Source organism: Glycine soja, chromosome 7, assembly GCF_004193775.1.
Source record: "Glycine soja cultivar W05 chromosome 7, ASM419377v2, whole genome shotgun sequence".
NCBI lineage: Eukaryota > Viridiplantae > Streptophyta > Magnoliopsida > Fabales > Fabaceae > Glycine > Glycine soja.
The window spans coordinates 19,595,034-19,617,520 of NC_041008.1; the positions used below are offsets into that span (position 1 = coordinate 19,595,034).

At 31.4% G+C, this 22,487-nt stretch overlaps 1 protein-coding gene across 2 annotated transcripts; it reads left to right on the forward strand.

The window, feature by feature from the left end:
* The first annotated feature begins 16,448 nt into the window (after positions 1-16,448).
* Positions 16,449-22,077, forward strand: LOC114419135 (peptidyl-prolyl cis-trans isomerase CYP21-4-like). Of its 2 annotated transcripts, XR_003668174.1 has the most exons (9): positions 16,449-16,655; positions 17,294-17,450; positions 18,044-18,083; positions 18,319-18,369; positions 18,520-18,605; positions 20,622-20,732; positions 20,854-21,004; positions 21,518-21,721; positions 21,853-22,077. XR_003668174.1 is itself a non-coding variant. In XM_028384750.1 (8 exons), the coding sequence occupies exons 2-8, from the start codon at positions 17,299-17,301 to the stop codon at positions 21,602-21,604; spliced, it is 678 nt and encodes a 225-aa protein (XP_028240551.1). In that variant the 5' UTR covers positions 16,449-16,655; positions 17,294-17,298; the 3' UTR covers positions 21,605-22,077. The 2 variants fall into 2 exon arrangements, 1 of the variants encoding a protein (XP_028240551.1); XM_028384750.1 differs by having other exon boundaries at positions 21,518-22,077.
* The last annotated feature ends 410 nt before the right edge of the window (positions 22,078-22,487 follow it).

Here is a 22,487-nt window from a genome sequence, read left to right on the forward strand (position 1 = left end):
AACTATTCTAAGATCAAGGAGATTGCTCCAACAATTTGTAGTAGATGGCTACACCATGATTGAATCCCAAAGACTAAACTATGTGAGAGATCATCAACAAGATCTAAGGGTTGACAAACATATGAATTTGAGTCAATCTATAGATCATGCTCAAACTCAAGGCAATCAAAGAGGAAAGATTATTATATTGCCATAATCTTTTGTTGGATCACGTAGATATATGGAGCAGCTCTACTTTGATGTAATGACTATTTGTGGACAGCTTGGATTTCCTGATTTGTTCTTGACATTTACATGTAATCCAAATTGGCCTGAAATTGAAAGAAATGTCAAGATCTTGAATTTACGATCTGATGAGCGCCCAGACATGGTGACAAAAGTCTTCAAGCAGAAGCTTGATGATCTTATCAATGATCTCAAAAGCAGACAAGTGTTTGGTCAAATACTTGGATGTAAGTTTTTAAAATTTTCATAAATCTTAATTCTATTTAGTTTTTAATATAATTAGTGTTCTTATAAAAAAGGATAATCTAATTAATATTTATGTAGACGTGTACACTATTGAATGGCAAAAAAGAGGATTACCACATGCCCATATTCTTATTTTCCTACATCATTCAAACAAGTATCCAAATCCATAGGATATTGACAAGATCATATCGGCTGAAATTCCTACAAAAATACAAATGAAGAATTATATGACTTGGTGAGCAAACATATGATGCATGGTCCATGTGGGTATGCTTTTAGATCTGCACCATGCATGAAAGATGGCATTTGTAATAAATTTTTCCCCAAGAAATGGTAGAACACAACTATTGTTGATCAAGATGGATTTCCATTGTACAGGAGAAGAAATAATGGTAATGTTGTTGAGAGAAATTCAGTTACTCTTGATAACAAATTTGTTGTGCTATATAGTCCAATATTGCTTTTGAGGTATAGAGCACACTTGAATGTTGAGTGGTGCAACCAAAGTACATCCATCAAGTATTTGTTTAAATATATAAACAAAGGTTCTGATCGAATCACTGCAGCAATTGTTAATGTGAACAACTCAGATGGCACACAAACTCAAATCCACGATGAAATCAAGAACTATCTTGATTGTAGGTATGTCTCACCATGTGAAGCATGTTGGAAGATTTTTAGTTTTTTACAACATGGGCGTAAACCAACAGTTGAGCGTTTATACTTTCATTTGGAAGATGAACATCCTGTCTATTTTAAGGGCAAATAATATATTGATGAAGTGATGTCTAAGAAAACTGTCAAAGAATCTATGTTCACAGCATGGATGGAAGCAAACAAGATTTACCCACATGGTAGAAAACTAAAATACCCTCAATATGTGTCTAGCTTTGTGTATATGGCTCACAATAGATGTTGGAAGCCAAGAAAACAAGGATATACGGGCTTCTAATGTGGGTACCAGCATCTACTGGTGAGCTATTCTTCATGAGAATGATTCTTTCGATTGCAAAAGGACCAACCAGTTATGATGAGATCATAAAAATTGATGGTGTCCAATATCCAACATTCAGAGCTGCATGTTTTGCATTAGGATTTCTTGGAAATGATCAAGAATTCATTGGTGCAATTAGAGAAGCAAAAGATTGGGGCACTGCCCATTTCCTTTAAAAACTTTTTGTATACAACTTTTGATGAACAACATGAGTAGGATAGAGTATGTTTGGGAAAAAACTTGACAGTGGATGGTAGATGATATTCATTACCATCACAAAATACAATATCCAAACCAAGGTATATATTTCAGAAAAATATTTAGCTACATGAAACTCAACCATTAAAATTTAAACTTGAAACTATTATCGATTTTATGTAAAAGGTTACTAAGGGCCTAACATTATATATATTTTTTTCCTACTTCAATTTTCAATACAGGACAACTCACAAATGAGGAGGTGCAACATAGATGTTTGTGTCGAATTGAGGACCTTTTACAAGGAAATGGTAAAAGTCTCAAGAGTTTTTCTGCCATGCCTTATCCAATAGGTCATGCACCAGAGCATATTGGTAATAAGCTTATTCATGAAGAGTTGGACTATAATAAAGAAACACTACAAATGGATTTCAATTCTTATTATTCTTCACTCACAAGTAATTATCTAACTTATCATGAATCAAGTGGTTCTTATAATATTATTTTTCCATGTAACAAATAGCTACACTAAATTTCAGATGAGCAAAATGATATATTTCATAAAATAATGAATGTTGTTGAAACACAATGTGGTGGAGTTTTCTTCCTTTATGGATATGGAGGTATCGGAAAGACTTTCATGTGAAAAACATTGGCATTGGCAATCCGATCAAAAGGTGACATTGTGTTGATCGTTGCTTCAAGTGGTATTGCCTCTCTTTTGCTATCTGGAGGAAGAACTGTACATTCAAAATTTGTCATTCCTGTACCTGCAACTGCAAGTTCAACATGCAACATACACCAAGGTAGTGACTTAGCTAAACTATTGAAAGTCACTAAATTAATTATCTGGGATGAAGCTCCAGTGTGTAACAAGTTTTGTTTTGAAGCACTTGACAAAAGCTTAAAGGACATTATACGAGATACAAATTCAAATCATTTACCATTCAGTGGTAAAGTAGTTGTCTTTGGTGGTGACTTCCATCATATTCTTTCAGTTGTACCTAAGGGAAGTAGATTTGATATAGTCCATGCAACTATAAATTCTTCTTATCTTTGGAATCACTGTCAGGTTTTGAGGTTGACAAAAAACATGCGCTTACAAAATAGTTCTGAAGATACTTCAAGCTCGGACTTGAGGGCATTTTCGAAATGACTGCTAGATATAAGAGATGGTATACTTGGGGAGCCTAATGATGGGTATGCTGAAATAACTATTCCAGACGAATTTCTCATAAATTATTATAATAATCCTTTAGAGGCAATTGTTAACACAACATATCCTAATTTGCTATAGTTCTACAACAATCCTGAGTACTTACAGTCAAGAGCCATACTTGCCTCTACAATTGAAGTTATTGATAAAGTCAATGAGTATGTGATGTCATTGATACCTGGAGATGAGATAGAATATTACAGTGCTGATAGTATCAACAAATCAGATGCACTTCAAAATCCAGCATTTGAAACAGTAACTCCAGAATTTCTAAACTCACTTAACACATCTGGGATACCTAATCACGAAATGAAATTGAAGGTTGGCACTCCTATTATGTTACTACGGAATATGGCACAAAAAGACGTGTTGTGCAATGGTACTAGGCTTATTATCTCAAGACTTAGTGCTCATATCATTGAAGCAAAGATCATTTTCGGGAAGAACAATGACCATAAAACATATATTCCAAGGATGAATATGTCTCCTTCAGAATCACCATGGCCTTTTAAATTGATTAGAAGGCAATTTCCTTTCATGGTTTCATTTGCTATGAGCATAAACAAATCTCAAGGATAATCTTTGTCACATGTTGGATTATATTTACCAAGGCCTGTTTTTAGTCATGGTCAACTTTATGTGGCACTATCTAGAGTGTAGAGTAAACAAGGATTACACATTTTAATTCATGATCAACAAGGAAAGCCTTGCAATACCACTATTAACGTGGTATACAAAGAAGTTTTTCAAAACCTTTAGGGAAGGTTAGCAAACTATTATTATAAATATTATAATAACAAATTTAGGTACACAAATAGCAAACTATTATTATAAATATTATAATAACAAATTTAGGTACACAAATATTTTATGAAGTTTGATTAAACTAACTTATTCAATTTTTTTCTGATTCAAGAAGTCCACACACAATGGACTTCGTTATGTGGTGCACCTTCATTCTATTATGTATGTTTTGTTTGTTACAAACATTTTTGAGGTAAAGCTTCACATTATACGTTTGAAATTAACTATAATTAGTACAAATGTTTCTCAATAATATCATATGCTCATATGTTGTGTAATTGTTATATTATCTTGAATATAATGAATAACTAATAGAAAAAGGAAGTGCATTCAACATGCATAGATTTGTCGAGAATGTCAAAATTTTTCTTATATTTGATTTTCTTAATAACTAATTGTTCATTGTCCCTATTTTTTTATTAGCAGGTCTACAACTTACGAGACATATGCTACCATGGAATTATAAAACCAACATGGGATTGTAGCTCTTTGGATATCCATTAGAAACAATGATAATTTTTTGATATGCATATATGGAATACCATATGTATGATGCCTTCACAATATATATATATATATATATATATATATATATATATATATATATATATATATATATATATATATATGGCATACCATATTTTATTTGTAGTATAATATATGTGTTGTAGGGTGATTGTATTTATCAAACAAACACTATAAAATAGATTATGCAATACTAATGGATATCAAAATTTCATTTTAATGCCTAACATAGTGTATAGCTAAATCTTTTCATAAAATTATATGATGCATAGACATCAATCTTTTCATACAACAACTACTGAAAATAGAATGATAGTAAAACATAGACCTAGTCCGTCCGTACATACAGGAATATAATTAGTTTTTTATTCAAAGGAGGCCTAAGCCCAAATTTGCACAGTTGCAATCCTACGAATAGTAGGGCCAACAACCAAGTCTCTAGCATCAAGAGAGAAACAATAGGCGGGGACAAATCAAGGACAAAGAACCTGAATAGTTTAGAATGAGCCAACATGGCCATAACATCAGTTACATTATTACACTCACAATAGACATGGGTGACACTCTCAGACCAAGACCCATGAATCGAAGAATGTATCTGATGGATCATGCTACTATAGGGATGAGAAAGAGGAGTTGATTTTTTTTTTTCTGCTGACTTAATTTTTTATCATTTTCTTATTTTTTGAATTTATTTGTTTGCCTGGACGAAATTATTCACCATCATAAATTAAAATTAGTGAAATTAGTGAGTTATATACAAATATAATATTATATTTATATATGTATTAGTAACTCACTAATTTATATATATATATATATATATATATATATATATATATATATATATATATATATATATATATATATATATATATATTCTGCTTGAAAAAAACTAATTTATGATTTGCAATTAACATTTTGTTACCCTTTTCGTTAATCACCTAAAGCTACGAGTACACCTACTTCAATTAATTTTCATGTACTTTGTGGGCAAATTCAAAGGTAATGAATGACCTTTGAAATTTGAATTATGCAGACCCGTAGTTCGATTTGAAGACTTGTTCCATAATTTATTTTTTTATCTTGACTATACAATTGTAAGGAAACTTCCATACTATTATATAATGCACTAAAAGCGTGAATTTTAACATTTCTTCCTTCCTTTTTTTATTCTTTATTTTTAGAAATTCTTCCTTCCCTTATGCACCGTAAAGCTTCAGTACATTTACCTAGAGTGTCCTCATTAAAATTTGATATAAAAAATAAAAAATATTAAAAATAAAATATCAATTAATTGAAGTGTATTTTTTAGATAATATCATTAAATAATGTAAAAATACTTAAAATTTATTTATATTTGAGTTCAATTTTTTTTCATTGTTTATGTTTAGGTTCAAAGGAGTACATGATAATAAATACTTATTAAAAGAAAGTAAGAAGTCAAATTGAATTCCTACATGGGAAACCACAAATTGAGTTGGGTTTAGTGAAAATGTTAGTTCTGGTAGCATGATAAATCAAGGTTCGAATTTTTTTTTTAAAGAAACACTCACATTTAATGTCCTATGACCATGCCTTGAACATCATTTCCTCTAAAAAAAATTACCTATAAAAGATCTAAAAAAATTATTACATTAAAGATGCTCTAATAAAACTCACTAAATGCTAATGCAAAACCTTCACTTTAAGTACTCTATTGGATGAGTTTCACTCTCTTTATAATAACAAAAGGCACACTATTAAAAATGTTCGTAAATAAATTTAACATTCATCATCAATATTTTATTTTATTTCCATGGATATCCTTTTTAGATATAATTTTTTGGAGACCCAATTGAACACTGAATGTAGATTTTTCTCTTAGTAAAGATTTAAACTTTGATTCCTCTTTGAAAGATAATTTTATTCATCAAGACACGATTCGATACTACTATGTCTCCATCTAGTATCTTGAATAAAACTGCTTTTGAAAGAGAAATCATTTTCATATTCTTTGTCTTTTATTTTTTATTATGTTATATAACTTATTATACGTATATTTTCCCTTTTTTATCTCTTCATTTTTCTTGGTATCTAGTCTGTAATTTCTACCCGCAAATTAAACATATCGAGAGAAAAACTCAAACATTCACCACCCCATCTCATTCAAGATCTCATGCCACATCAAACCATATCTATAACAACCATGTCCAAACCTCCACCAAACTTACCACCCCATCATAAGAGGCACCAGCTGATCAAATTTTTTATTTCAATAATTAATGTAAGCTAATATTATAAGACAATTATATTAGCTTATTATTAGTGGGTTTTATTTTATGTGATTAAATTAAGCGAACCAGTTAGACAACTAAATCAGAGAATATAGACTTAAATCAATGGATGTCAGTATTGATCCATTAGGGGATAATGGAAACCTTATTAGGTTAATACGCTATAAGAAGACTATGGTCCCCACTATATCGATCTGTCACATATAGTTGCTCTTCTCGTCATCTGAAGACTTACGAAAGTCTTATTAAGAAATAAAGAGGTTTTAGTTGAGGAAGAACCATGAAGCCACAGGTTACGTTGTTAGCCCATTATCTGTTCCGGAATAGGTCCTAAAAAGAGTATATAGATTAGAAATCACCTACAGATTCAGATTCTGTTGCGTTTGTTTGATCAATCATTATGGTGGTTATATTAGTATTTTATAAGGATCCTCTAAAATTCCAACAAGTGGTATTAGAGCCACCATTATAGATTATTGGGAATTAAAGTTTTTTTGGACTGATTTGTAGGAATTGAGTTGTTTTTCCGTTTTGTCAAAAAAATGTTGCTTTGTTGTTTACCTAATCATGGTTTTTGAAAATTGGCTTTTAACGTCATCTAAGGTGTATTGGTTTGTTTCACTTCCTTTTGGATAAAATTTGTGCTTCACGTTTCTTATCATGCTAATAAATTAAGGGAGAAACATTCTTATATATTATATTTATATAACTCTGGTTTTCTAACTTGAGAGCAAATTAAACGTTGAACGTGAAGTGAAGTTTCTCCAGTCTCTAAGGTGCATTGCACCAACATCATAAACATAAATCAGTACTAAGGAAATATTTTTTATGAATAATCTTATTTTGTATTTATATAAAATCTTTTAAAGATTTCTTTTAGGAATTTATACATGATTTTTTTAATTCCTTTCATAAATTTGTGATAACGTTATTTATGGATGTAATATTTATTTGGGGTATTTTAAGTATAAATCAATGATAGCGTTAAATATAATTTAAGGATATGATATTTACTTGTCGTAATTAATATTTTATATTGTTTGCTATCATGATTGAATGTAAATTTAGCCGTAACAGATCATTCCCATTTATTTGTATGTCTAGTATTTTTTTAGTTAACTTGATTGACACGATATATTGTAAAAGTAATCCCTACTTTGAAATTTGATTTAATTAAAATTACAGATTTTGTATGAAATTATTTATGCAAATTGTGTTTGTCCCAAAGGAAAACGCAATTTGACCAAATAATATTTTGTACCTGTGATGATAAATGTGTGACAATTATAAAAGTATTTTCATGTGAATAATAGTCCGTCCAAAGAAAGACTATTATTTGACAGAATTTATTGTCAATATTTGATCATTGCGTCGAGAGTACCAATTACAAATTAATTTCTCTAGGAATTAATGTTATGTTGAGTATCTTGTGATGGGTCTGTTCAATAAAATATTTGCATGTTTTGTTATATATTTTTTTATATAACAATTATATGTGAAAATTGTGTAATTTTAATACCTCTCGTTTATTATATTAAATTGTCTTGTATTTTTTGGTTAAATTGATTGAAACAACATGTTGTCAAAGTAACCTTTGTTGCGTAAGTTGATTTGGTTGAATTTACATGGATGCTTCATGGAATTATTCATGCAAATTTTGCTCGACCCAAAGGAAGACACAATTTGACAGAATAATTACATGAATGTGATGGTAAACATGTGACGATTATAAATAGTGTAATTTTCCATGTGAATAATGAAATGTTCAAAGACAATTATTATTTGATTAGAATAATCATCATATAAGTTTTTCATGTGAGCAATGAAGTGTTCAAAGACAACCTTTGTTTGATAGGAGTTATCACTAATGTTTGATCATTGAGTTGAGAGTACCACTTGCAGTTAGTCTTTTTTAATCCAGAGATTGAGGATTAATAGTGCGCTAGGTATCTTGTTTGGGTCTTAAAATTTCCCATAAAGATTGTTTGTGCATTGTATGTTTATTGTTCTCTTCTTTAATTGTTGTTGTTGTTACTACTATGGTTTAAATTACTCATATTATTTAAATCCCAAAGTTGTATGTATAAAATTTAGAATTTGAGGGGAGTCAGTTAAGAGTTGAAGATATTGCATAATTTATTTTTTTCTAGAGAAGAAACAAGAGAACAAGGTAAGGAATTTCCTTTTTGCTTTTGTAGGATGAGACATATAAAACAAGGTTCCATTTACACTATTTAGTGTGTGAAAATGTTAAACTTCTCATTTTTGTTTGTTTTAAAGTTAATTTAGTTTTGTACCAAAGGATGTTAGTGGGTAGATTTTGGTTCTCCTACTCACAAAAACATATCTATACAATGCTACCTATGGAGTCATCCACAAGTGATAATGAAAGATTCTTCTATGTGGGCGATGGAATAAAGTTATAGTTGAAGCTATGAGAGCTTTTATGTTGTTTTAAAAGACTCAATTTCATTTGAATTTGGTTGAGACATATATTGAACTATTTATTAAACCAAATTTTATTTCTAATTTGGAAAAATTCAGTTACTTTTTTGTTCAATTAGAAATAATAAAGTTAGTCTCTCATGTGATTCAAATATTGCAAGTTATGAGTTCTTTTATAGATATTTGAGTGTTGATATTGCAAACATTTTTTGGGTGGTACAAAACTTAAAATTAAATGAGAATTTCATTACTTTATAACATAAGCGCTTAAGTGATATTTCTTAATAAAGAATTTGGATGCTTGTGTTATAAGAAATTATGGATCCTTTATATTGGTTGGACCTTATAGTCTATATTGAGTATATAAAGGGAAAATAAACAAACAAAATGGAATTCAGGTGCTAAAAGAAATAAGGATGTCGTAGAACTAATACATGCATATATTTATGTTCTATTCCTTATGGATTCATGGAATGAACAAATATATTTTATTATGTTCATAGATGATTCCTCTTTATTTAAATTATGAAAAGTTTTGGCCTCTAGACATTTAGTCTTTCAAAGATGAAGTTGATTTTAAACTAAGAAAAAGAAATAAAATTAAGGTTGTCAAATGTGACTGTGGGGAATATTGTTGTGGTATATATGACATAAGGTACAACGTTTGGAGTTCCCCATGTGTTTTTCTTCAATAATTGTGAAATTATTTTACAACATGTAATGTTAGGCAAACCTAGCATGAACAAAGTTGCAGAATGATGAAATTAGACTTGCACAGATATGGTAAGAAGTTTAATTCTTCTCTACCAAAGTTGCTTTGAGAAAACACATTAAAGAATGCAATTTATATCCTTTTAGGGTACCAATTAAAGTAGTCACTACCTTATAGGTATGAGTTGGTGAAATTCCAACATTAGGCATATACATATTTAGGGATGTTCAGTTGAAGCAATGTCTTATAGGCTGCATGAAGGTAAGTTGGACTTAAAGATAATGAGTTATAATTTTTTGTTACATTTAAAGCTCTCACATGTATAAGTTTTACAATCCCACTTTAAGTTCATGTTTGAGACATGCAAGACTCCTTGATGAAATTGAGTTTGGAGGGAAAGGAAATATAAGGAGTGTTGTCTTTAAAGAATAATTTGTTATTGACAATAGATAAGCATTTGTACTTACCATTGTTCAAGAAACAAATATGATAATTAAATAATGATGTTACTCCTAACATTATTAAAAGACAAGACAACACTAAGATTTCCTCTCAAGCACCACCTAAAGTTCAAACTCAATAACCTCAAGAAGTGTCATCAAGAAGATCCACTAGAGAAAGGAAAAATGTAATTTGATATGATTATGTCATATTTCTTTAAGAACATGAATATAACATTAGGTTGACTGAAAAGGTCTAATTGACCTTAGTCAAGTCATGTTGTGCTCTAACTCTTAAGTGGATTGATGCCATAAACGATGTAATAAAACCGATGGTTGAACATGACATTTGAGATATCGTCAAATTGCTTGAAAGTGTGAAACCCATAAGTTGTGTAGAAGCAAGATATCATGATGTTTTGATGATACCAAAGAAAGGTGCTTCTCAAGTTTAATTCAAGATAAGACTTTAAGAAATTCAAGATAAATTGCCAAGTTGATCTCTAAAGTCTTAGGAAGAAGTTTCCAAATTGAAAAGGCAAAAGGTTTGGCCAAAGAATTTTATCTAAATCATTTTAAATTGAGATTTACTCTCTAGTAATCGATTACCAGAGGATGTAATCGATTGCCAGTGGCCAATATGCTTTCTGAAAAGGTTTTAAAAGGTTTTAAATATTTTCAAAAGCATGTAATCGATTACACAAGGCTTGTAATCGATTACTAAAGGTTTTGAACATTTTAAAACAACCATAAGAAATTTGAATTTAAAATTTCAAGTTGTGTAATCAATTACAGTAAGTTGGTAATTGATTACTAGTGTTTAAATATTCAAATTTCAAATGAGAAGAGTCATAACTCTTCAGAAGTAACTATGTAATCGATTACACCATTATTGTAATCAATTACCAGTGAGGATTTTTTAATATAATTCCCAACAGTCACATCTTTTCATTTAACTTTTGAATGGCCATCAAAGGCCTATAAATAGGTGACTTGGGACACAAATTTCCTTAGAGTTTTCATTGACCAAAAAGTCTTATCCTCTCAAAAGATTAAATTGTCTTATCTTCTAAAAATTCCTTGGCCAAAACACTTGCAATTCAATAAAGAATTATTTGAGTGCTTCATTGTACAATCTATCTCTTACAAGAGAGATATCTTCTTCTCTTTCTTCTTACTCAAGAAAAGTGATTAAGGGACCGATGGTCTCTTGTTGTAAAGTGATCTGAACACAAAGGAAGGGTTGTCTTTGTGTGGTTCAGAGATTGTAAAAGGATTTTACAAGATAGTGGAAATTTCAAGCGGATTGCTTGGGGACTAGACGTAGGCATAGGGTGTGACCGAACCAATATAAACTGAGTTTGCACTTTCTCTTCCCTTAAACTTATTTATTTATTGTTATTTATCTTTTGCATTAAGGAAGTTTAGTTTGAATTGTCTTATAATAATTCATAATAAGGGTGCATTGAAACTTTCATTAAAGAAGAGTAAAACTTTTAATTGGGGAAATAGTTTGTGATATCTTAATTCAACCCCCCCCCCCCCCCCTTCTTAAGATATCTGAGGCCACTTGTCTAACAAGTTGTAGATAAATATTTATACTTGAAAGGGATTCAATGGGTAATTTTGAGATATATAAAGATTGTTTTGTCGCCAAAAGTTTTACAAGAAGAAAGACATTGATCACAAAGAGACTTTCTCTCTAATTTCTTAGAAAGACTTTCTTAGGACTATAATGACATTGTAGATCATTTTGATAATTGTTTTGCATAGATAGATGTAAAGATTACATTTGTAAATGGAAAAATTGATGAAATAATTTATACGGTGCAACCAGAAAACCTTATTTAAGATGATCTAAAGTCTATGGTATGCAAACTAAAGAAATCCATTTATGCTTTTAAACAAGTATCTCGTCTATGGCATTACAAAATTCATCAAGATTATCTCTTATGGTGTTGAGGTAAATTTGGTTGATGATTGTGTGCGCTAAAAGTTCAGTAGGAGTAAATTTATTATTTTGATATTATATCTTGATGACATCCTACTATCATCATACGACTTATTGTTGCAAAACAGTTATATTATAATTTATCACGTATGCTTAAGTTCTTTTATTGTCCTGAAATAATTTTTTGTGGGAGTCCTAAGTTGATATATGAGTAATCTTAGTATGCAACACTAGAAAGTAATAAAGCGGATTATGCGTTAATTGAAGAGAACAAGAAACTACATGTTTTCATATCGAGAGTCTAGAAGTTTAAAGATCATTGGGTATTCTGACTTCGATTTTTTTGAGATGTCTTAATAGCAATCACTCCACATAAGGATCCATATTTAACCGTGTTGGTGGAGTTAATATTTTGCTATGAGACATCATACTAGAATTTATGATTGCTAAATTATTGTAACTAGCTTGCCTGTTGTCATCAACATTAAGTAACCATCGGGTGTTTATTAGGACAATATCTTAGCGGTATTATTAAGGATTCAACCAAGTAAAACTTTTTTGACCTAAAGTATTTGGTTGTTAAATACCTTAGTTTAGTGTGAGTATTACTTATGTTCCATATCTTATGGTTTACAAACATTTTGTTGTTTGGATTTTCTGCAAAAATAAAGTTGAAGTTTATCATTTCATCATAAGTTTGTTTTGTTTGCAATATTTATATTGTATTTGGTTTGATCTCTATAAAGAATAAAGTTTGGACCAATTGGAAATAGGTATGGCTGAGATCACGTTGCATGTAATTTCCATGTTGCTTATCCATATTGACCTATGTCATTGAGTGTATTGATGTGGTGGTCATTGGGGTCTAGTTACATTTGTTGTAGTGACGAAAGACGTAGTAATTTCGTTATTGATACATGAGATGAACCAGGTTGTTAATGTGAAAGTCTAAATGTAAATAGCATACAAATGCACGCTTAAGGATTTTTGATATAATTGTTACAATATGTAGCCCAAGTGGGAGATTGTTAGAATTTTCTATTCCAATAATTAATGTGGACTAATATTATACGACAACTATATTAGCTATTTATCATTAGTGAGTTTTATTTTATGTGATCTAATTAAGTGAACCAGTTAGACAACTAAATCAAAGGATATGGACTTAAATGAGTGTTAGTCGTCATTTACGACTAACTTTGGTATTGAAAAGTTTCATGAGATTAGCATATTTTCCCCAATTTATGGTTCTTTTTGTTGGAATTGTACATATTTTTATGTTTAGTTTGATTTTACTCAGCAGATACTCCCATTTTGTGAATTAATATTGATATCACTTCAGTTTCAGGCTAAAAGAAGAGAAGTTTTAGCAGCCGGTGTCTCGCTAAGCGAGGCATGTGCGCTTAGCGAGTGGCATCCGCTAAGCGAGACACTCAGCTCGCTTAGCGTGTTGGGAAATCCTAAAAGAGGATCAGTCAGAGATGCCCGCCCCCAGCGTGCAGCCAGCTCGCTCAGCGAGTCGTTTGTCCCTTCTCGCGCTTAGCGCGCCTAGCTCGCTAAGCCAAATTTCACTAACTCGCGCTTAGCGAGCTTTCAAAATCTAAAACGTCAAGGAGCCTTTAAAATATTGAAGTGGGCGTAAAATAGAGAGAGGATTCGAAAAATAGAGCAAGAGAAGAAGCTAAAATGATAAAGCCTCAGCCTCCAAGAGTGTTTAGGTTAGAGGAGTGATTTTAGGGTTCTAGAGGTTGGAGGAGACATCCTCAACCATTTGTAGCCTTAGTCTTTTCTCAAAATCTATCCTTTGTACTGAAAGTTGCTAACTTGTAATGGAAGGTTAAATCTCTTGTTAGGGAGTTCTGCTGAACCTTTGATGTAATATTCTCTTACTATCTATTTAAAGTTGTTTTTATTTGTTCATTGCTTCTATCTATGCATATTTCTGTATGTTTGTGGCTTGATCACCCATTTGTATGCATAGTTAGGATTTTTAGTACTAGGAAGTGCTTTAAAACCTTAGAACTTGATAGAGCAAGCTAGAAAACTGTATGTCTGGGGATGGAGTGTAACAATCTAGTCCTTATTATGCTGTAATCGTAATGCAACTCTTTTAGACTAAGTTTGTTGAAGGATCAAGGACGAGGTTTAAATAGAGTTAGACCCATTCACTCGAGTGATTTTGGTTTGGGTAGTTTTTCAGCATAAGAACACTAAAACAACGTTAGATAGAGAAAAACATTTAGCAACGTCAAAGTAAGCTCAGTAGAATGACCCAACGCTTGTTACTTGACTGTTTTACTTCTCAACTTTTAGATATTTTAATCTGTAGTTAATTAGACTTTTAGACAAAAACCCTATTCAACATTTATTTGCTTTATACAAATGTTTGCTCATTGAGCATATATCTTTTGAATGAAACAAGTCCCCTGTGATTCAATACTTGGTTCTTACCGTTTTATATTACTTGTGCGACTCAGTACACTTGTTGATTAGCATCGCGGATTACTCCCGAACAATGAGCAGATGTTAATGTTGACCCATTATAGGATAATGGAAACCCTATTAGGTTAATACGCTATAAGAAGGCTATGGTTCCTAATATACCGAACCGTCACATATAGTTTCTCTTCTCTCCATCTGAAGAGTTACGAAGGTCTTATAAAAAAATAAAGAGGTTCTAGTTGAGGAAGAACCATGAAGCCATTGGTTATGTTGTTAGTCGATTATCCGTTCCATAACAGGTCCTAAGAAGAGTACATAGATCAGAAATCACCTACGAATTTAAATTCCGCTGCATTTGTTCGATCAATCATTATGGATCCAAGTATTCCTAAAACTCTTCTTGATAATCTAACGTAATATGTTCCTAGTGGTTATATTAGTATTTTATAAAAATCCTCTAAAATTTCAACACTATCACCCTTCCCTCCTCTTCTTCCATGGCCCATGAATACTGCAAGGGTAATTGGACTCTCAAAGTAATTAAACCCTCACCCTCATCACAGCCAAAAAGCTCAATTGTGAACGCAATTAACCACTTCCTCAACAACCCACCCCACTTCATGTTGCTTCTCCTTCTCCCTTGGTTAGAAACAATAAGGAACTAAGGTGGAAGTGGGTTGATAGCTATTTGTTGGAGCCACGTATGGTTGCTTAAGAAGTCATAACCAATGCAACGATAAATGGGACAACCTGCTCCATGATTGCAAGAAGGTTCGAAACTATGAGGTCAAATCACACACTTCTTTAAATAACCAATTTGAGTTCCCTTCTTGAACAAATAAACACAAAAATAAAATTAGTTAATTTATTAGAAATTAAAAAAATATAAAAATAAAAAATTATTCTTTTTTTAGGAACTTAATGTGAAAAAAACTCATTAGGAACTGACGTAAAATTTAAATATTTATTTGGAGTTAAAAATATATGTTAACCAACTTAATTTTGGTAAATTATTTATAATATTGTGAACCTATTGATATATTTAAAGCTCAATCACTATGTTAACAAATGAAATTTAACCACCGTCACCAATTCTTTTATACAGTTATGTTTCTTTTATTCTTAATTTTAGTTGCACAAAGAAAAATCAAAAGTTTTAATCGTGCAGCTTGCTTATAAATAGCAAGCCCTTGAAGTTTTCAAAACCATAACTGCATTAGTTGTACTGTATATAAAACCTCTTTTATAGAGTTAAATGCATTTTTAATTCTTTTAAATTTAATAAATTTTGATTTTAGTTCTTTAAATATATATATATTTTTATTAATTTTAGTTTTCATAAAATATTATATATATATATATATAATAATTTTTATCATCAATAATGTGATGCGTAATTATTCATATTATTTCATCAATCACTTAACTTCATGTAATATCCTAACTAAATAATAATATAAATTTATAACGATCAAAACTAACAGTTTTTTTTAGGATAAAGCCAAAAAGTTGTAATATTTATACGAATAAAAATATAGAAAACCTTATAATTGAAAAATAGTTAAATAATCAAGGATAAAGTGTGAGACCAAATTAAGTGTGAAAGATAAAACATTTAAATTTAATTTTTAAATGAGTAACAAATGTAACATATTAATCTTACATATAGTTTAATGATAAATTAATTTCTAAATTTTATAACTTAATATCAAATTCTTTCTTAAAAAACATAATTTATCCTTAAATATTATAATTGAATGATAAAATGATCTATCAAATTTAATAATATGATTAATTTGTTATATTTTTTTGTATATTTATAAATTAAATATATATTTTTTATTTTTCAAGAATTAATTTATTAGATCGCACTTTTATGAACGAATTTTACTGTTTAGTCGTAACAAATTCCAGTTCATTAGTTTACATAAGAGAAAAAAACAGAACGTTAAAACGACACAGCAAAAACGGTAGTTTAGTGTTTTCAGTTTCATCAAGAAGAGCGCATTTATCTTTCAAACTTGGTTCCTGTCTCTTCATTGACGTGCTTTCCTCATCCTTCTAATTCCTGCTCCTTACAAATCCAATTCCCTCTTCGTTTCATTCTCTCTCTCTCTCTCTCTCTCTCATTCTTCCCTGTGATTTGCGCAACTTCAATTTCCTGCTACTTCATTCATTCAGGTCCTTCTATATTTACATTTTCATGTTTTGTTTCTTTGTTTGAGTTCTGATAAATAATGGGTTTTGTTTATTTCCTCTATGTTGAACAAGTTTTGTTTTTGAGACCAAAATCTTAGTTGTTGCAAGTTGCAACTGTCTATGACTTGGGAGTTGGGGAGGAAGCGTTTTTGCTAAATTGGATGGTAGGAATTCTAATTACCTTGGAATTCTCAAGCTTTTTGATTTTAACCATGCTGAAAGTTTCAAACTTTATGTCGTGAGATGTGGTGGTGTCTGCTTTTAAATGTTGAGTAAATAGTTTAAATGCATGGGCAATGTATATGGTTTTTACGTATCCTTTAATCATAAGTTGTCATGTATTTTAAGTTTGTCGACTTTTATAATCATTATCTTAAAACTTAAAAGTCATATCTATCATAATCTTTTACTCGTTGACGGTATAAATTTCTTTGCACCGATGTCTGATGGTACATAGAAATTAAACTTTAAAATGTTTATAGTTAATCATAAGAATTGGGTGATTTTGATATCGGATAAATTGAGTGGGTTTTGGTATTGTTATTAATTTTCTTTTCATTTGGAAGGCTTGGTTTTGATTTGTTGACTGGAAATTGATGATTGTTGAAACTGTTGATTAGGCTAAATGGGGATGATCAAACCTCAGGCTCTGCTACAGCAAAGCAAAAGGAAGAAGGGGCCTTCTCGCATAAGTGCCACCACGATTATATTCTATACATTGACTCTTGTCATGCTTGTGTTTATCCTGTTTGTAACATACAGACATTGGTCCAACAGGTTGGTAAAAGATTTTTCGTTCTGGTGGGGAAGGCAGATTTATAGTGTAAGAAATGATACATGGTAATTTTTTGTTTCTTGAATGAGAACGACTAAAGAAATGATTCAAATTAATACTTGTTGAAAATTTAGCTCTGGCTAGTATAAAAATAATCTGTACTTGTTCAGCATCATTGTGATGATTTTTGCAATGCTGTTACTTCAGGGTTTATTTTACTATCAGTCATTTGTTATTGGCTTTCGTGGTCGAATTCTCCACATACTGTGTAATGTGTAGTGATTGAATTGAACCTTATGCTGATGACCCTTCAGTTTATGGCTTTTTGCTCTGTCTTAGGCAGAAGGAAATATTTGTTTGTCAAGATGTACGAAAACTTTTCCATTTTTCTCTTGCATTTGCTGAGTTGTTTAAACTTCCAGAAAAGTGAATTTAAGCGGAATAATCATTTGTAACATGGTTTCTGAGAAGATGATTATAGTAAGCAATGGGCATTAACTTTTAACAGTATGTGTCTCATTTTCTCCTATAAAATGAACTTCAAAAGAGCACCTTCTGTTATCTAATAATTCATTATATTACCTGCTGCATTCAGGACAAGACTTCAACAAGAGAGATACATATCAGTCTCCGAGGTACAGACTTGACATACGTTATAAAGGGTTTTCATAAGTCTTTATCCTTTTTACATTTACTTGTTATCTGGTATCTTACCATGTGTTTCTTTGATGTTATAATTCAATCATGTATATTATGTGTGTTTTTTATTTTCCATCGAGACAAGGCTGCTGGGAAATCAAGACTGCCCCCCCAACTCATTAGTGAATCCTTGATTAACCTAATGATTTATAGAAACTACTTTTTCTGCAGGATGAAAATACATCTGTAGAATCCAAAAAATCTGATCTACCTGGATATGCTGTAAGTTTTCCATTCACCATGCTTCCGAAATTTCTTTACTTTTCACATTTGTTAGATTGTTTTTCAATATTGTTCTAGATGCTCATCAATTGAAATTATTATATGAAATTTTAACTTACAAAATGGATAATCATTTCTTCCTTATCATAGGTTGTAATTACCTCTAAAGGTTCTATTATAGTAGAACTTTACAAGGAAAGTGCTCCTGAAGTTGTTGATGAATTCATAGATTTATGGTGAGTACTAGGTTTTCCCTTTTTTTTATTATCAACAAATGTTAATTGCCAGTTTGTGTTAGCAAGAGGGATTGAACCCGTGACCTTTCCCTCTTTTCCTTCTTTCTTGACCACCCAATCAACCTTATATCTCCACAAATTAAAATGGAGGCTGATGAATGCTTTATGGTTTGCTTTTCACAAACATTTTTCTGTGTCACTAATTCATTTCTTTATTTTATTGTGATTTAAGTTGAGGAACATTAAAGGAAAAAATGAGGAATTTGATGTTTTTTTTTGGTAATTATACAGTATTCCAAATATAGTTAAGCTTAAGCCTAAAAGACTAAATTGGAGGAGGTAGACAATCCCTTAGATCATATAGTTGTTTATGGATTTAAGGTTCAGGGATAGGGAATGCTTCTTATCTTTTGGGGCATCTAGTTGATGCTATGTGCTAGTCTTACAGGATGTTAGAGTGGTTTCAAAAGTTGCTTGATGAGATTTTCTTGGTTTTTGGTCTTGCTTGATATGAAAGAAAGAGGCCAATGGTGGTACATTTCAGTCTACAGTTTGACTAGACCTAATTTACACTTTACTTCTGTATGATGTTCAGTTTTGTGTTTAAATTTTGTGCTTCTTGTCGGCATTTTGAGGATTAATTTCAATGTTGAGATTCCTTAATGAAAAACTGGAAGGTGGTAATATTACTTCTGATGCAAGTAGTTTTGATGACTATATTTTAAGATTGTTCTATAAGGAACCTATGGATACCCTAAGCTACTATAGAGCATACTGTATTCTCTTGATTGGACAGATATTCAGTCATTAGAACTTCAAGGACTTGTTTGAGCATGAGACCTTTCCACTCTCTCTTTTTTAATATCTTTATTTCATTATTTTGGTCTCTGCACCTCTATTCCTTTTTTAGAACATGTGATTAATCATTCTTCCCACTAAAGTGTGGCAAAATTCTAGAATGGAGCAGTGGAAGGGTCTATGCTTTATGACACAATTGCAGTTGCATAAGGGAAGGTTAAGCTCAGGAATCAAAATATTTTTTGAGACCTTAGGGTTAGAACAGAGGAGAATTATTCTTTAGTTAAATCAGAACCAGGCAGGCTCTTTCTTTGATTCAAAGGGATATGGTCAAGGTTTAGGATTGATTTTGAAGAGTTGGTACTCGGAGTGGAAACCAATTAAAGACAGAACAGTAGGCAGTTGGTTCGTTTGGTTAGATGATAGAGATGCAAACTCTAGATTGTTTGCCAAGATGAAGGAAAAGCTACATATAGGTTTCTTGTGAATGGGAGTCTTATTTGGCATCACGAGTGCAATTACCTGTTTCCATACAGCTGTTATTGCCACCGGATGAAAGTTTGTACCGCTGTCCTTTCATGATGAGGGTAGATGACTAATGGTTAGAAAGGGCCTTTGAAGTGCAGGAAAAGTTCAGATAAGCTACCAGGAGTGGATAAGGAAAAGGCTCCAGGATCCAATGGTTTTTCTATTGCTTTTTCCAGAGCTGTTGGTAAAAATATGAATTCCTCTTTCATCACTCGAGTACCTAATAAGGATAGATCTTTCAAGGTAAAGAATTATAGACCTATAACTATAGTCTCTGGCTTTTACAAGGTTATTAGTAAGTTCCTTTCTATGAGGCTTAGTGATGTTTCATTAAATATTTGTCCACTCACTGTTTATGCAAGTAGCCAAGCAGGCTTTCTTATCACTGAATATGTAAGAAGGGAAGTACTGCAAAGCCATGTAACAGTCAACATGTTCAGAAACTGAGTTGAATGTTATAACCTCGAGCATTTCTATATTGCCAGATATAACATAACATCTGCAGCATGAAATGAATCTCTTCTCTATTGGCTGAAGAGAATAAAGCCTGCAGCTCTATAGGTGTATATTACTTTTATTGGCGTCAGTTTGTGTTGGTAGTTTGTTTATTTCAAAGTAGTGTGCTGTATGAAATTCCTTTGAATATATCCTGCTTATTCTTGCAATGTAAACTACAATTTTTTTTCCCAGTCAAAAAGGGCACTTCAAGGGAATGCTTTTTCACCAAGTAATTAAGCACTATGTGATTCAGGGGCCTGGAGCTACTGAAGATTGGAACCTGTTAGGAAAAAAATATGCAAGGTTTTCTTGTTCTTTTGTTTTTTGCAATTTGATGTTTATCATACATATCCTTAGACCATTGATAATCTACCTGAGTTGCACAATTTCTTCTAATCACTAAATATTGTGATGATTAAACTAGTATGAGACATGAAGCATTCATGCTTGGAACATCAAAGGGAAAATACTTTAACAAAGTATTTGATCTTTTCATCACAACTGCACCAATACCAGATCTAAATGAAAAGCTTATTGTGTTTGGCCGAGTCATCAAGGGACAGGATATTGTTCAGGTGGCTGAATTTGTTCTATTCCCATTACTATGTCTAATATTGTATGTTGAATTTTTTTTTTCTTTTCCTTTTCTATTATTGTTAATAATGTCCTTTCCAACTCCTGTGGAATAAGGTATTTTGCACATCTTTTCACATATTGGTAATTAGTGCATATCTTTTTAATAGTTTTTAAACGTAATATATGAGGCTGGATTTTTGGTTTAGTTATTAGTTCATTCATCACTTTGCTTGTATTTATAAATACTATTTGAAACTAAAGTAATATAAGCAATAATGGTCATAGAACTTAGATACCATATTAATCTTGACATCTGCATAAATTGGTTTAAGACAGTAAATCTGGATTGGAATGAAAAACAGCAAGTCATGTGAATATAATTTAATTTATATATGATTTTTGTTATTATTTCTGCCAAATTGTAGTTTTTACTGCACACAAACTCTGTCCAAAATCAACACTGGGTTTCATGATTACATTTAATATTGACAGTTTCACAATCCCTATGCCAGGAAATTGAAGAAGTGGATACAGATGAGCATTACCAACCAAAAGTTTCCATTGGGATACTTGATGTGGCTCTTAAACAGCTGGAGTGAAGGCATCTCTGCCCGAATCAATGGGATAAATATTTCTCATACTTTGCTGATAGCCTATTGGCTTATTTGTTAAAATCCTTTCTACACAGATGATGAACCTCAAGGATTTCACCTTAGGTTTGTCAATGAAACGTTTGAGCTTTGATGCAGTTTTAGCTACATGTTTCAGTTGCTCATTCAGTGATTATTATGAAATCTCGTTTCTTTCTCCTTTCTATCATATTGTTTGGTCTCTTTTGATGTGGCAGGATGTATGTAGGAATGTCTATTGCAACTTGCCTGGTTGGTGCTATCACCTCTTCTATTTTATTTTGGCATTACTCTTCATTTATAGAGTTTCAATTGATGACTTTTTTAGTCTTTCTGGGCCGAGCCAACCAATATTGGCTTTGTAATCTATTTTGTAATGATGCTCAATTCATATTTTCATTTGGTTATATTAGCGATAATTGGTTATATTTAAAGTAAAAAAATCAGAGCACTGATGGAACCTTTTGTAGGTGGTCTCTATCACCTTTAGTCAATCAGTATCATTTTGAATTTTTCCTCTTAACTGCCATTCATCTTCTCATCTTTGTTTATGTTCTAAGAAATTGGTTGATCAAGTTAAATTAAACACTCAATATTCTGGTTAGATTGGAGATATAAGATTGATTTGGTGAAGGGAGGGGGAAAGAGGTCATTGGTTCGAATTCCTTCACAAACAAACTAACAACTAATATTTACCGAAAAAAGATATTCTGGTTAGATTGAGAACTATAAAGTGAATTGCAAACTTGTGTGCTGCTGGCATGGCATACCTTTCTAGGCCATATGGCCACGATCCAGTGTGCAGTTGGCAAATGATGACAAAGCAAATACCTTGCATGAGTCTGAAAAAGTG

Bases quoted from the DNA above. Each gene is read 5' to 3' on its own strand.
- LOC114419135 (XM_028384750.1), top strand. From the start codon at position 17,299: ATGGGGATGATCAAACCTCAGGCTCTGCTACAGCAAAGCAAAAGGAAG. The intron at 18,084-18,318 runs GTACAGACTTGA...CTTTTTCTGCAG, and splicing joins GATACATATCAGTCTCCGAG to GATGAAAATACATCTGTAGA. The intron at 21,005-21,517 runs GTGGCTGAATTT...TCCCTATGCCAG, and splicing joins AGGGACAGGATATTGTTCAG to GAAATTGAAGAAGTGGATAC.